The sequence below is a fragment of the Callorhinus ursinus genome, unplaced genomic scaffold (genome assembly GCF_003265705.2).
Source record: "Callorhinus ursinus isolate GAN/ISIS: 27379988/994484 unplaced genomic scaffold, GSC_fseal_2.0 scaffold5, whole genome shotgun sequence".
In the NCBI taxonomy this organism is placed as follows: Eukaryota; Metazoa; Chordata; class Mammalia; order Carnivora; family Otariidae; genus Callorhinus; species Callorhinus ursinus.
In genome coordinates this window covers 43,615,655-43,630,344 of record NW_027397067.1, presented here as the reverse complement: position 1 = coordinate 43,630,344, position 14,690 = coordinate 43,615,655, and the positions used below count along the sequence as shown (strand labels likewise).

The 14,690-nt window shown below is 36.0% G+C and overlaps 1 protein-coding gene across 1 annotated transcript in view; it reads right to left on the bottom strand.

The window, feature by feature from the left end:
* The window catches only part of CPQ (carboxypeptidase Q), a 456,203-nt gene that overhangs the window by 348,231 nt on the left and 93,282 nt on the right, over positions 1 to 14,690 (bottom strand). The window contains exon 2 of the mRNA XM_025870877.2: positions 4,833 to 5,289. Coding sequence (XP_025726662.1) covers positions 4,833 to 5,265 — 433 coding nt within the window. The 5' untranslated portion in view covers positions 5,266 to 5,289. The remainder of the gene's footprint in view (positions 1 to 4,832; positions 5,290 to 14,690) is intronic.

Here is a 14,690-nt window from a genome sequence, read left to right as displayed (position 1 = left end):
CAAGCTGCACACAGATCCATCAACAAAGGCCAGAAGCTTCACTGGCATAAGAGGCTTATGCACAAACTGACCAAATGCAATCTGAAAAATAAGCTATTCTGATACGGAGGAAAATATTGTTAAACAAGATAATAATAAAATCACTTGGATCCTAGCAAGTTGGAAGAGTATGTACATGCCTTAGGCTGTACCCTCTCAAGGCTGATGGTAGAAAGAACTTCTAAGTTACTAGGCTGTAGCTGAACTTGGGGCAAAAACGTAAACTCTTTAAGTTTTAGTAACAGCCCCCTAGCCATGTGTACATCCAACAGTAAAGGGGAAAAATATAACCAACTAATGAGATCTGTGCACAACCTTTAACCAATAATTAGTTTATGGGGATCCAGGGCTGACTCCTAGTATGCCATACTAAAAGTTAAAAAAGGAGGGAAAAAAAAGCACTCTAAACAGGGACATTAGAATCTGTACACTGTGAGAGAAACAGACTTCACAGAGTTAGTACAATCAAATCATTAAACAAATAAAGGGCAAAGCAAACAACAAAAACAACATCAACCTTCAGCCCGCAGGAGAGGGAAAGGGAGAATCAGTATTGAGAGTTGCTAGAATATATTATTTTAAATGTTTAGTTTTCAACAAAAAAAAAATGATGAGACATGAAAAGAAATACAAAAGTGTGACCAATACACAGGATAAAAATCAGGCCTTAGAAACTGCCTTTGAGGGGGCCCAGTTGTAGGATATATGAGAAAAAGACTTCAAAGCAGCTTTTATTAATATGTTCAAGGAACTAAAGGAAACCATACTTAAAGAATTAAAGAAAAGTATGATGACAACATCTTAGCAAATAAAGAATATCAATAAAGACATAAAAATTGCAGGAAAAAAATTCTGGAGCTGAAAATTGTAATAACTGAAAAAATCAGTAAAGGACTCAACCATATATTTAAACTAGCAAAAGAAAGAATCCGTAAACTTGATGAAAGATTGATACAGGTTATATAACGTAAAGAATAGAGAGAAAAAAGGGGGGAGGAAGAAAAATGAGCAGAACCTCAGAATAATGTGGAACACCATTAATTGCACCCACATACTCACAGTGGAACTCCCAGAAGAGCAAAAAAGGGTAGAAAAATCTTCATAGAAATAATAGTTGAAAACTTCCCAAATTGATAAAAAACACTAGATACATCCAGGAAGCTCAACAACCTCTAAGCAAGAAAAAAGCAAAGACATCGACACCTAGGTACATCAGAATCAAAATTATGAAAACCACAAATAAAAAGAAAATCAGTAAGAACAAAATGACTCATCACATACAAGAGAATCCCAATAATATTAACAAGGGACTTCTCATCAGAAGCAGCAGAGACCAAAGGACGATGGATGACAAATTCAAAGTGCTGAAAGTAAAAAATTGTTAACCAAGAATCTTATATCCAGTAGAATTGTTTCAAAAATGAAAATTAAATAAATAAGTAAGAATGGATGAAAGGTTGGAGAATTTTCTGCTAACAGACCTGCTTTGAAAAAAAAAAAATGAAGGGAATTCTTCAGGCTGAAAATACGTGACACCAAACAGTAATTTGGATCCTTGTCCTCACAAAATAAAAATACTTATAAGGAAATACTGTAAATAACCATATGCCAACAAACTACACAATTTAGGCAAAATGAGTAAACTCCTAGAAAGACACAAACTACTAAAACTGACTTGAGAATAGAAAATATGAATAGATCTATAACAAGGAAAATATTAAATTAATAATTAACAATCTTCCCACAAAGAAAATCTCAGGACCAGATAGCTTGTGAATTCTACCAAAAACTTAAAGAATTAATACCAAACTGTCACAAACTCTTCCAAAGAATAAAATACCAGGTAGTACTTTCCAATCAATTATTTGAGTATAGAATTACCCTGATACCAAACCAGATGAAGTCATCACACACACACATAAAATAAAACTACAGAACAATATCCCTTATGAGTATAGATGTAAAACTACTCTACATAATAGTGGCAAAATGAATTCAGTAATATATAAAAAAAAATTTATGTTATAACCAAGTGGAATTTATCCCAGGAATGCAAAGTTCGTTTAAAATCTGAAAATCTATTAATGTAATACACCCAATTCAATGAGGAAAGAATAGTCTTTTCAATAGATGATGCTGAGACAACTGAATGACCACATGCAAAAGGATGAAGATTGGATTACCTGACCATATATGAAAATTAATTCACAGATCTAACTGTAAGAGCTAAAACTATAAAACTCTTAGAAGAAAATATAGGAATAAATCTTTGTTTAGGCAAAGGTTCAGCAAAGGTTTAGGCAGAGATTTAGGCAAAGGTTTTGGTTTAGGCAAAGGTTTCTTAGATAGAACATGAAAAGCACAAGCAACAACAAAAAAAATTTAGATAGGTTGTGCTAAATTCAAGTAAAAACTTTTCTGCAGCAATATTACCATCAATAAAGTGAAAGGAGAATCCAAAGAATGGGAGAGAACATTAATAAACCATACATCTAATAAGGAACTTGTATCCAGAGTACATAAAGATATTTTACAACTCAATAATAATAGCATAATTAAAAATTGGGCAAAGGATTTGAATATTTCTCCAAAGAAGATACACAACTGGCCAATAAGAACATGGAAAGATGCTCAACATCATTAATCATTAAGGAAATGGAAATCATAACCACAATGAGATATCCCTTCACACCCACCAGGATAGCCATAACCAAAAGGATAAACAATAACAAGTATTGAGAAGTATGTGTAAAAATTGGAATACACTCATGGAAATGTAAAGTGGTAAAGTTACTTGGGAAAAGAGTATGGCAGTTCCTCAAAAAGTTAATCATAGAGTTACTGTATGAGCCAGCAATTCCACTCATTGGTATAAACCCAAGAAAAATGAAAACATATATCCATACAAAAACTTATGCATGAAGGTTTTTAGCAGCGTTATTCACAATAGCAAAAGATAAGAAAAAACAAATGTCCATCAACTGATGGATAGATAAAATGTGGTCTATTCATAAAATGGAATATTATTCAATAATAAAAATGAATTAAGTATTGATTCATGCTACAACATGGATAAACCTGGAAAACATTACACTACATGAAAAAAGCCAGTCACAAAAGACCACACAGTATATTATTCTGTTCATGTGAAATATTTAGAATAGGCAAATCCATAAAGATAGAAAATTAGTGGTTGCCTTGGGCTTAGGAGGGAGGTACAGGAGGGATACAAAGGAATTACTAATGAGTATGAAGTTTCTTTTTAGGGCAATGAAAATGTTCTACAATTAGATCGTAGCAGTAGAGGCACAGTTCTGTGAATATACTAAAAACCACTGAATTGTAAATTTTAAATGAGTGAATATTATGGTATGTGAATTATACCTCAAAACAGATTTTTTTAAAAAAACTGACCATCTACTTCTATACTGGATCTTTCTTTTGGCATCAGAGAAGGTCAGAACTTTCTATAAACTTTTTAGAGAATGTCAACTAGCTTCTTTTTTTTTTATTTTTTATTGTTATGTTAATCACCATACATTACATCATTAGTTTTTGATGTAGTGTTCCATGATTCATTGTTTGTGCATAACACCCAGTGCTCCATGCAGAACTAGCTTCTATAAAATAGTTTCTCTGCCATAGGAAAATAGTCCATGAATACATGAACAGTCCATAGGAAAACAGTCCATGAATAGTCCAAGACTGATTCACAGATCACTAGTGACCAGTTATATATCCCTGATCTAGTCATTTATATTATCTGATGAAGCTGAACTAGGGTGCTGATAAGTAAAGGTAGAAATTCACCCCGGATGATTCCTTGCTTTTGAGGCCTCTGGTTCTATAAAAATAATTAACCCCAAATCAATTCCATGTGTAAAGATCTGTTCCCCATTTCATTAATTCTAAAAATTTCTGTACATTGAGGCTGCTTGGAGGAAATTATAGTTTTTCCATCCTATACACATTTATCTCAATGCTCCACAGAATGAAACTAATGTTATACTAGCTACAAATTACTAAGTGATAGGGCTAATAAATATCACAGATCAATTGTTGTAGATCTTCATTTAAAAAGTGACCTTAATCTCAGGAAACAAACTGAGGGTTGCTGGAGTGGTGGGGGGTAGGAGGGATGGGGTGGCTGGGTGATAGACATTGGAGAGGGTATGTGCTATGGTGAGCGCTGTGAATTGTGGAAGACTGTTGAATCACAGATCTGTACCTCTGAAACAAATAATGCAATATACGTTAAGAAAAAATAAAAAAGAAGAAGATAGCAGGAGGGGAAGAATGAAGGGGAGTAAATCGGAGGGGGAGATGAACCATGAGAGATGATGGACTCTGAAAAACAAACTGAGGGTTCTAGAGGGGAGGGGGGTGGGGGGATGGATTGGCCTGGTGATGGGTATTAAAGAGGGCACATTCTGCATGGAGCACTGGGTGTTATGCACAAACAATGAATCATGGAACACTACATCAAACTAATGATGTAATGTATGGTGATTAACATAACAATAAAAAATAAGCAAGAAAAAAATAAAAATAAAAAGTGACCCTACACATAAACTTTCTTTCAGAAAGAAATAGAAGAAAGGGAGGAAAGGAAAAAGGAAGAAAAACAAATATAAGAATAGATAACTCATTAAGTCAATGGAATGAGAAATGATTCTATCATCCTTCTTATCACCTAAATTATAATATGAATCATGCATACTGTAATCAACTATGTCCCATGACACTAGTTTAATAACGTACACAGCAAATTGACTTGAAAAGACAAAGGATACCTTCTGGGGGAGTCCCAATGCTGCTGCCAAGACCCAAAATAGCTATCTTGTGAATCCTTGGCTCCAGCATCACAGCAGATTCTTCTCCCCTTTCCCAGTGGGGTATTTTGACTGGCTCCAAGTGGACATTCTCCAGCCCATCTTCCTGCAGGTTCTGGTACATGATTTGGATGGCTTTTTCCAGGCTCTTGGAGCCACTTGGTCTGGGTCCAACAGTATCAACCAGAAGTGCCAATCGCTCATAGGATCTGTTCCGGGCTATACCATAAACAGCAAGGTTGATGATTGCTTTAGCAACATCTCCATAGTGGGCTATTTCTTCTTTTACTTCTTGAAAAGTCCTCTGAGAGATGTCATTCTTATATATCACTTTCCCAGAGTTCAGGGAGAAAAGGTGAACAACACCAACAAATGTGAAAAGAAGGAACTTCATTGATTCTTCCAGTTGGTTTTCTTCCTAAAATAATATATATAAGTAAGAAACATGTTTTAGGGGGAAAGAATCTCACAGCTACCTGCCATAACCCAGGGACTGCTTTTCAAACAGGAATCCCCTTCCCTTCTCAACCACTGCCCAACTTCCACCATCAACTTCAGGCACCATAACTCCCAGGAATGAAGTATAAAGAGGCAATGATTGGCTGAATAGGCAGTATTTACTAAAACCACAGAATCATATGTTACCTAGTGATCCAGTTTAAGCTATGCTAAAAGGTTAAAATAAGACAACCAGGAAAGAAAGAGAGTGTTAGCAGTGTGGTAGCAGTGATAGGGTTAAAACCATACTGTCTGCTGCCCCTCCCTCTAAATAGAATATTATCCAAATGGGTTTTAGAGTTCCCTGTACCTAATAGGCTCTTTCCGCTCTGTCTATTGAACTCATCCATTGAGGCCCCTACAAATACCAACTTTTCTTAGTGCTTTCCCTAATTCCGCCTGCTACACATTTAATCCTCACAACAACTCTATGAGTTAGTTTCTTAACAATGCTACTTAAAGTATGGTCTGAGGACCAAGGCTAGTCCACAGCTAGTTTTCAGTAGTCTACAGTAGATACAGAAGTTGAGAGTAAACCTATCCAGCGCTGTGCAACAAAGTAGACAATAGCCTCATGTAGTTATTTCAATTTAAATTGATTTAAACTAAATAAAATGTTCAGTTTTTCAGTCCTACTAGCCCCATTTCAAATGCTTAATACCCACATGTGGCTAGGGGCTACCATATTGGACAACACAGACATAACATTTCCATCATCATAAAAAATTCTATTGGATAGCATTAATTTAGACATCGTTATAAACAACTAACAAATAATTGTACATTTGTCAAATCTAATGATTAAAAAATGGTGCTTCTCTTTGTATGTCTTTTATTTCATTTTTCTAATTCATTGCTGTTCTATTTTGCAAAAGTATCAGTCTGCAACAAATTTGAAATTTTAAAAACTGGCCTTTCACTAAAGATAATTTGAGAATCACAGTCATAAGCTACTATATTATAGGGATAAATTCCAAATTCAGCCAGTATACAAGGCCTTTCAAAATATGCTCCAACAACAACCACAGCCTCATCTCTCCATTTCCCCCTCTAGAGCACACAAATGTTTTCATTCTTTTTTTAGTTTTTGTTTTGTTTTGAGAGAGAAAGGGAGAGAGAGCACAAGAGCGGGAAGAGGGAGAGGGAGAATCTTAAGCAGGCTCCATACTCAGCACAGAGCCCAACTCCAGGCTTGATCTCAGAATCCTGAGATAATGACCTGATCTGAAATCAAGAGTCGGATGCTTAACCAACTGAGCCACCCAGGCACCCCACAGATGTTTTCATTCTTTTTCTCATTCTCTCTTCCTCCCTTACCCTTTTCCTGTCTTTCTCTCTTAAACACACACACAAACACACACACACACACACACACACACACACACACACACACACACATATTAGGGAAGCTTCTAGATACTGTGGCTAGCCCAAATTGAGATGTTTTCTAAATGTAAAATACAGACCTGATTTAATCTTTAAAATCGAATACTTCATAGTTAAGTATGAAAAAAAATAAATATTTCAGATGTATTAGGTTAACTAAAATATATTATTATTCACCTGTTTTTTATGTTTCAATATGAAATTTGAAATTTTTAACTTACATATTTATATTTATATTGGACAGTAATGCTCTAGCTGCATTGAACTTGACACTGTTCTTCTAATACCCAGGCTCTTTCATAACTCTGGATCTCTACATACTTTCCTTCTTTTTTCCTGCAAGACCCTTCTCCTCACCTTATTCCTCTTCTTCTGGCAAATCTCCACTCATTCTTTCATGAAAATCCTTTAAAAATCACCTCTTCTGTGGAGTCTCACCAAACACCACTCCAGAGTTATGTGCACCATTTTCCACGCTTCTACCATAATTGACAACATTATCAACTAATATATTTGTTTACGAATTTGTCTCTCCTACTCTTGAAGTCAAGTAGGGTAAATTATTCATCATTGTACCTTCAATCATTGTACCCATGTGTAAATGCTCAACATTTTCATTTAAGGAATGAATGAGCCCTTAATCTCTCTAGATCTTAGAGTACTTATCTTGCCTCCTTTACAAGGAAACTGAAGGAATAAGAAGTTACTATCATGTTTAAAATACTTTGAAAAATTATGAAAACTGTACATTGATGTTTTTCTCCTTTTTATTGTAACTATTTATATGCAAGGTTCTTGGTTTCTATAGTCAACATTACTGATGCTTGTTTTTAAAAGCTAAATTTTATTAAACCATGAAAGTATCTCACCAGATTGTAATTTATTCTTCAAAGTACATTCTTTCAAAAAAAAAAAAAGAGGAAAAGGTTAATAACACTTCTATCAATTAACACTAGCTACAAGTATCTACTTCTCATTAAAAATTCTCTAAGCATCCCTTAAATATTAACTATTTCATAATACATTTCTAGTGATGGATTAGAATCATATAATGGCAATATTGTGGAGATACAGAAGAGCTTAGGAATCCCTAGTCCATACCCTTGTTTTGCAGAAACAGGGCCTGTGCTGTGATTCCTAGGTAGCAGATAAACCAGCAAGTACAATCAAACAGGTAACTGGACCAACTAGTGCAGACATCCCGGAAGAGTAAGAATTGTTTTCTTATAGGAAACTGTATGCATTTACATATAATAGAAATTCAATGAAGGACCCCCAAATGCAATCTGAGAAGCAAATAACTATAACAAAAAATATGTACCCAGTCTCATATATAGACTAGCACTGGAACACAGAGAAGAACAAAAGAAATCATGAAAAGCTATAGAGAAGACATGACATCTCAAGACAGACTCGAGTAATGGCTCCACAGGCAGAGAAGAAGGGACCGCTTTCAGAGGGAGCACTGGGACATCATCTGTAGGCTACATTCTGGTTAGAAGATATGTTTAGAAAACAAGTGCCCGCATCTAACATCTTTACATCTTTTTGCATACATGTCAGTTGAATTAATAGAAAACATGCCATTTTGATAATAATTCTTAATGCCTGCTAGCATGGTCAGTTAAATTAATTTTGACACTAAAAAATGATGCAGTTACTTTAAAACATAAACCAGGAACTGTGAGTGTTGTTCTTAATAACTTAACTATACTTTCTCTTCAATCCCACAAATACGACACTTATTTTTAAAAGTAGTTTAATTTTAAAGATGATAGATTTGTTACCTTTCAATGGATCAGTTTTTCCCTGAATGTAATATAAGTACTTTAGGAAGTTTACTAAGATCAAAGGCACAGAACTACATGAGAAATCACCTAAAACACTTGACATAAGTAAACACTAAACAGATATTAGTTGATTCTAAACCTGGTTTTCCCTAGAACATAATCTGAAAATTACTGATGTAATTCTTGGCTAAAATGCGTAATTATATATCTTTCCAATGGAATACTGCAAGAGTCTTTTATTATTGTTTTTAGGAAGACACATTAGCCCGGCTATGTTTTAATTAATAAATAGAATTATTACTAACAGTACCTAGCTGGAGATGTAACAAAAATGGAAGAAAATATTGCTATGTCACATTCCACTTATGAAAAACACTGTAAATAATATGTAATTTAAAAACAAATAATGCAATCTAATATATAATTTATCCCTTCCTAGCAAGAAACAGAGATTTAGAATAAAAATTAAAATAAAGAAATACAGAGACAGAATAAAGCCAAATAAAGGCCAATATAATCAAGGACAGCTTGAGGAAATATTCTCCTGATTCATACATATAGGGTCACCATACACCGAAAAATTCATTCTGGACTTGGAGTCAACTCAAATGAGAAAAATGATCAAAGGCACCAGTTTATTTGCATGAAAGAATCAAAACGCACCAGCCCTCCTCAGTGTGAAAAGACATAGGCCAAAAGTAGAAATAGTTTGGTGCATAAAATCAAGAAGGATTTTGATAACACAAATACAGATTTACTCACCAAATATTTTCATATTAGTACTAGGGAATAGTTCTAGTAGCTCACAGCTAATTTTAGGAAAATCGAAATGTATAATTTTTCACAATTAGTGATAAACATGTGAATAGTTCCCCCAACAAAAGAATTTGATAAAATCATGAATGATGCAATCGTTAGAAGTCATTTTAACCTACCGCAAAGCATTGGCTCCACACTGACCCAAGGAAAGTTCCCTAAGGGATCACTAGGAGGATGGGCTGATCTGAAAGACTTTAGTCTACCCTGGCTCAAAAATACAAATATCCCTACACCATCATTTCAGTGAAATAAAATTAAGCAAGCTATAGTAGTATTTTTTTTTTTATAGTCTGCAAAGGGAGAAAAGAATTCCATAAATCAACAAAGACAAGTAGTACTACTCATTTCAAACATTTCCTCTTTATTAACTGTAAACAGTGTCCTGTTTGGGTCATAACTTCATCTCTCCATTCATTTAACAAAAATTTATCGATCACCTACTAAGCACCAAAGATGCAAATGTGTGAGAGAATATCCACACCCTCAAAGAGCTACCAAGTATAAATAGGAAGACAGAATGTAAAAATCCCTGTAACTAGGGCAGTTTCAAGGTTCTGCAAGAACAGAACGGAGGAGGGGATGAAGAGGCCAGTGCTTGAGCAGAGGTTTAAAGGGTACTGAAGGGCATGTGAAGGAGGTGGGAGTGGCACTGAAGAAAAGGTAACCCAACACAGGAACAACCCAGGCAAAGACATAAAGGCTTGACAAAACATGGGCTCTGGAGAAAAGGGCAAGTATTTGGGGGGAAATAGTGGAAGCTATAGCAGTAAAAGAGCCTGACTGAGATCTACTGTTGAAGTTCCAACATATATGGAGCAAAATGCCCTACGGTGCTGTAATAGGGGACACAAAGAACGGTTCCCATCCCTCAAGCAGCCGGGAAAAGGAAGGAAGCAAGGAAGGGAGGAAGGGAGGGGAGGAAGGGAAGGAGGGAGGACAAAAAAGGAAGGAAAATTTCTTTCCTTTTTTTTTAATTTAAATTCAATTAGCCAACTTATAGGACATCACAAGTTTCAGATGTAGCATTCAACAATCCATCAGTTGAGTACAACACCCAGTGCTCATCATACCACCTGCCCTCCTTAATACCCATCACCCAATTACCCCATCCCCACACACACCTCCCCTCCAGCAACCCTCAGTTTTTTCCTATAGTTAAGAGTCTCTCATGGTTTGTCTCCCTCTCTGATGTCTTCCCATTCTGTTTTCCCTCCCTTCCCCTACGGTCCTCTGCCCTGTTTATTTCACACATGAGTGAAACCATATGATAATTGTCTTTCTCTGATTCACTTATTTCACTCAGCATAATACCCTCCAGTTCCATCCATGTCAATGTAAATGGTAAGTATTCGTCCCTTCTGATGGCGGGGTAATATTCCATCGTATATGTATACACCACATCTTCTTCATTCATCTCTCGACGGACATCTCTCAGCTCTTTTCTTCCTGATCATCACTACTTCCTGTCTCTTAGCACAGAGAATTCATCCAGATTCCACATCAAGGCAAGGATTGCATACAAGGTTCCTCAAAATCCTCAAACAAGCCACTACTTATTACTGTCTGGTTATTCCTTGGAATTTTCACTGAGGCAAAAGTAACTCATGCTTACAAAAGGCGCATTAGTCAAGCAATTCATTTATAAAAACACTCAAGATTTTCTTCCATTTAAAATTCTTAAATACTCATAACATAACTGACAAAAAAAAATCTAGTGCACTCTTGAACAATTACAGGACACTTAAAATGTCTAAACTTAAACCGTACATTTTCTAAAAATACTCTTTATTTTTTATACAAAGGTTGAAATCATTGTTCCTTTACTTGAATTCAAACTATAAAAATATTAACTATTATACCCTTCAAAATCTTAAACAACTATTTTTAAACCCATGCTGATTCATGCCTTTGAATTCAGCGAAAGTTATATATTCAAAGGAAACTGGGAGCACTATTTGAGAAAGACTTGCTTTTCATATATTGTCTTCATGATCCATAGTTACAGATTATCTTTTTCATAAAAAGAGATAAAATTCTTTATAATGTCATTTTCATTCTTTTCTACTTAAATCTGGAAGCAAACTGAAGCAAAACCAACTTTTCTCCTACCGTGAATTTTTTTCTCTCTAATAATAGGTTTACATTTTGAGAAAACAAAACAAAATCCTTTGCTTCTATTTCTAAATATTTTTCCTGGAAGAGTATTGTTTAAAAATGTCTCAGGCTATGATAGAAATGCCAGGATGAATAGACTAAGTGAAGTGGAAAGGGACACAATGAAAGGAGAATGCACTGAAAGAGGAGTAGGATTTCGGGACTGAGGCTTTCACTGATTTTTAATTGTGTCACTTTTTTCTTCTCAAGACTGAATATACTACCTACGTGAAAACTTAAATATTTCCCCTAAACCTTCCATTGCTGAACAGGGTTCACTGATGTAAATTTAACTCTTAGTCTTCATTCTAGAGCCTGTCGCAGACATGAAGACCAGAAATTCTAAATCCTGGCACAGACAGCAGCACATCAAAGCTCACTTCCTGACTCCTGCTAACATGCCTAGATTTATAATGATTAGCCCTTTAACCACCTTAAGGAAGATCATCCTTTCCTTTATTAAATTCAAAATTCACACAGTGCTGGGCTTCCATTTTCCATCACTTATATTCCAATTATTCTTTCAATCATTCAAGAAAGCTCATTGAGAACTTACGACACATCAGGAACTGTGCAAGAATTTGGAGAAGACAGGAAAATAAGCGAGACTCAGTTCCTACTATTGGCAGGCACTATTAATTACCTATTCCATAGCCATTCCCCTTTTTTCTTGCTAACCAAACTTCAATTTTGTTTGAAATGCAAAGTGTCCAGCCTCATTCATCTAAGCCAGTTGTTCTCAGTACAGATGGTGCTACCCCTAGCAGTCTTTTTGAATATGTGGTGGGGGAGGGAGCATTTCCAGTTGTCATGAGAGTGTGGGGGTCCTATTAGTAATTACTTGGCAGGGGCCAGGGATAGTAGACATACTGTATCGTGGGGTACAATCCTGTATACTGAGAACTCTCTAACATTCCACATAGTTTTTTTTAGTTTTTTTAATTAACATAGAATGTATTATTTAAGGGGTACAGGTCTGTGATTCATCAGTCTTACACAATTTATAGCGCTCACCATAGCACATACCCTCCCCAATGTCCATCACCCAGCCACCCCAACCCGACCACCCCACTCCACTCCAGCAACCCTCAGTTTGTTTCCTGAGATTAAGAGTCTCTTATGGTTCCTCTCCCTCTCTGGTTTCATCTTGTTTCATTTTTCCCTCCCTTCCCCTATGATCCTCTGTCTTCTTTCTTAAAACTGATATGAGGACATATCAGTGAGATCATATGATAATTGTCTTTCTCTGATTGACTTATTTCATTTAGCATAATACCCTCTAGTTCCATCCACGTCATTGCAAATGGCAAGATTTCGTGTTTTTTGATGGCTGCATAATATTCCAGTGTGTGTGTGTGTGTGTGTGTGTACACATCTTCTTTATCCATTCATCTGTTGATGGACATTTTGGCTTTTTCCATAGTTTGGCTATTGTGGACATTGATGCTATGAACATTGGGTCGCACGCACCCCTTCAGATCACTACATTTGTACCTTTGGGATAAATACCCAGTATGCAATTGGTGGGTCATAGGGTAGCTCTATTTTCAACTTTTTAAGAACTCCTTACTGTTTTCCAGAGTGGCTGCACCAGCTTGCATTCCCACCAACAGTGTAGGAGGGTTCCCCTTTTTCTGCATCCTCACCAACATCTGTCGTTTCCTGACTTGTTAATTTTAGCCATTCTGACTGGTGTGAGGTGGTATCTCACTGAGGTTTTGATTTGGATTTCCCTGATGTTGAGTGATGTTGAGCACTTTTTCATTGTCTGTTGGCCATTTGGATGTCTTCTTTGGAAAAATGTCTGTTCATGTCTTCTGCCCATTTCTTGATTGGATTATTTATTCTTTGGGTGTTGAGTTTGATAAGTTCTTTATAGATTTTGGATACTAGCCTTTTATCCGATATGTCATTTGCAAATATCTTCTCCCATTCTGTCAGTTGTCTTTTGGTTTTGTGGACTGTTTCTTTTGCTGTGCAAAAGCTTTTTATCTTGATGAATTCCCAATAATTCATTTTTGCCCTTGCTTCCCTTGCCTTTGGCGATGTGTCTAGGAAGAAGTTGCTGCAGCTGAGGTCGAAGAGGTTGCTGCCTGTGTTCTCCTCAAGGATTTTGATGGATTCCTGTCTCACATTTAGGTCTTTCATCCATTTTGAGTCTATTTTTGTGTGTGGTGTAAGGAAATGGTCCAGTTTCATTCTTCTGCATGTGGCTGTCCAATTTTCCCAGCACCATTTGTTGAAGAGACTGTCTTTTTTCCATTGGTCATTCTTTCCTGCTTTGTTGAAGATTAGTTGACCATAGAGTTGAGGGTCCATTTCTGGGCTCTCTATTCTGTTCCACTGATCCATGTGTCTGTTTTTGTGCCAGGATCATACTGTCTTAATTATTACAGCTTTGCAATAGAGCTTGAAGTCCGGAATTGTGATGCCACCAGCTTTGCTTTTCTTTTTCAACATTCCTTGGGCTATTCGGAGTCTTTTCTGGTTCTATACAAATTTTAGGATTATTTCTCCATTTCTTTGAACCACATAGATTTTTTAAATGTGAAAAACCCATATGTGAACCTTAAACCTAAGTGTATTGTACATACAAAAGTAGTTTTTGAATAGTTTTGATACAAGTTGACTTTTTCAAGAAGCAACTACCACATATATCAAGGGAGGACTATGCTGTATTTTGTTCAGAACTTTACCATGGGCTGTTCATCATCTCAGCAAAACACCCATGACTACACTGCTTCTGGTCTTGGAAACACCACCACCACACCCCTGGGCCATCTACATTTGTTGCTGTCACATTCACCATGCAAGCATCTGACTTCCTCATTACATTTAGTAGAGTCATGCCTGCAAATATACATTTTGAAGTACTTTATTATAAATTACTTTCCTTTAATGTCTCCTCTACATTATAGTTAGGATAGCATACTGATTTAATCAAAAATATACATAAACAGATTATCTATGCTGCTTCTTCAGAATAATAAAGCAGGTACCATAAATTATTATTATTTTTTAAAAAGGAGGGATTGCATCTAATAGGATACTGAACTAGTGGTTTAGGTGAACTGGACAATTCTCTTCCTCACTCTTCCAGCCAACCTTCCAGCGAGAGGGGGGCCCTGAGACCCAGTTCTAGTCAAAGAGACCCAAACAGGAGCTGCTGACA